We start from the raw sequence: 2099 nt of genomic DNA, 5'->3' as shown, positions 1-2099 counted from the left end.
GGTCCTAAACATGTTCTGAACGGGTCCTAAACATGTTCTGAACGGGTTCTAAACATGTTCTGAACCTGGAACATGTTGGGATTATAAATCAGGCGCACGTGTTGTCGTCAGCTTTTCGATGCGTTCTGCTGTCATCCCGTGTCCTTGGCGTGTCCTCTTCGTGTCTCTGGCGGTCCCTCCACTCTGTGATGAGGCGGTGGGCGAGGGCGTGCTTGGGAGGCAGCCAGAAGGCAGGACAGTCACCTCTTATGGGTGGAGCCTGCACCTGCAGGGCGGAGTTGATTTCCTCCAAAGTGAACCAGCGAGCATCTTCCAGTTCTGACTGGTCCACGTTCAGCTGGACAGGAAACCACAGCAGGTCACATGACAACTTCCCTACAGCAGGTAGTCCAGTGCAGGTGTCCCTCATAACCAGTTACCCAGTCCAGGACATTTCTAAACAATGTGTGTGTGTGAGTCACCTGAGAGTGGGCGGGACTAAGGGTGGCATGGCAGCCTAGCATGAAAGAGCTGTGAGGGAAAGGCCAGTGCTGCGAGGAGCTGTAGCAGATGCTCTGGACCTCCAGACCCACCTCCTCTGCCACCTCCCTGCACAGAGCCTCCTCCAGACCCTCACCTGGACATACACACCAGTCACACACCTGTCTAAGGTTCAAATGGGGATGTCTCAGAGCCAGAAATACAGGTGAGTCAGCAGACAGACAGGTGAGAATGAGTCAGCAGATAGACGGGTGAGTCAGCAGACAGACAGGTGAGTCAGCAGACAGACAGGTGAGTCAGCAGACAGACAGGTGAGCCAGCAGACAGACAGGTGAGGCTGACCCATGTCAACAAATCCAGCGAGGGCGCTGTACATCCCAGGAGGGAAGGTTGACTGTCGGCCCAACAAACAGCGGGACCCATCAGACACCAGCACCAGAACCACCGGAGACACCTGCAGGTAAACAGGTGAGTGATCGATCAGAACCACAAAAAAGAAGCAGTTTCTCCACTGAAGTAAATCAATCCAGGTTGGTTTTCTTCTGGTCTGGTTCTGGTTCTGACCCCCAACAATGACTTGGTTCTGACTCATTACCTTTGGGTAGTAGACGATGGAGCTGCTGCTGCAGAACCTCTGGCTGCCGGCCCGGTTCCGTTGGGTCAGCTGGCCTGTAGCACCACAGAACCTGTTCATCTGGTGCCAGCGAAGCAGGGCCTGAGCCTGCAGATCAGACACCAGAACCAGAACTTGGATCAGATCACTCGAAACGGAGCTGAGTTTCTGGACCGTCACGAAGACCAGAACCTCAAAGTCCAAATGTCACCTTGGCCACAAGAGGTGCCTCGGGTCCACTTAGAAGAAAGAAGGCTTTCCTCAGGTCCATGAAGGTTCCGTTGCACTCTTCTTCTATTGCTGGTCGATCTAGTTCTCCTGAACATGGACCAGAACATCACACCAGAACTTCCAGAACTCATTTCAAACTGGTGCATTCAGGTTTTCATCTCAGTGCTCAAAGTTCTCAGAGTATGAAAGTAAATCAGGCTTCACCAGGTTCTTACCAACATCCAGACAGAACTGGGCCTGGTTCTGTTCGGAACAACCTACCAGAACCGACTCCTTCAGCAGGGATCCATCAGAACCAAGTTTCTGCAGTAAAGACTGGACATCTAGAAGATAAAAACAAGAAGAGTTGACGTGAGGCGCTGACGGTGAAAAAAGTTCTGGTTCTGTCCCTGCGGTTCTACCAGACCATCTGGACTTTGTTGTTCGTTTCAGCTTTTACTTTTGGTTCTGTGAGAAACTGAAGTTCTGCTCCCGGTTCTGAGCTGAATACCTGAGCAGGTGAGAGGAGCAGGTGAGAAGCTTCCTGTGTCTCTGCTCTGCAGCAGCGGAACCAGGCGGTGGAACAAGAACACGGAACCGTTCTGCAGCGCTGCGGCACACGCCTCATCATCCTCCTTCAGCCTGTGCACATACCTGAGAGGGATCAATCCATGATCAATCAATCAATGATCAACCAATGATCAATCCATGATCAATCAATCCATGATCAACCAATGATCAATCAATCAATGATCAACCAATGATCAATCCATGATCAACCAATGATCAATCCATG

General features: G+C 51.5%; 1 protein-coding gene across 1 annotated transcript in view; it reads right to left on the bottom strand.

Moving 5' to 3' along the window:
* Positions 1 to 78: 78 nt before the first annotated feature.
* Positions 79 to 2099, bottom strand: part of nudt13 (nudix (nucleoside diphosphate linked moiety X)-type motif 13) — a 2370-nt gene continuing 349 nt past the window's right edge. Inside the window, 7 exon segments of the mRNA XM_037690983.1 lie at positions 79 to 337; positions 462 to 616; positions 823 to 934; positions 1076 to 1201; positions 1305 to 1450; positions 1540 to 1647; positions 1815 to 1957. Of these exon segments, the coding sequence (XP_037546911.1) occupies positions 89 to 337; positions 462 to 616; positions 823 to 934; positions 1076 to 1201; positions 1305 to 1450; positions 1540 to 1647; positions 1815 to 1957 (1039 nt within the window). The 3' untranslated portion in view covers positions 79 to 88.

Source organism: Nematolebias whitei, chromosome 17, assembly GCF_014905685.2.
Source record: "Nematolebias whitei isolate Nwh7 chromosome 17, NemWhi1, whole genome shotgun sequence".
Taxonomy (NCBI): domain Eukaryota; kingdom Metazoa; phylum Chordata; class Actinopteri; order Cyprinodontiformes; family Rivulidae; genus Nematolebias; species Nematolebias whitei.
The sequence above is the reverse complement of the archived record's forward strand: the minus strand, read 5'-3'. Positions and strand labels throughout refer to the sequence as shown.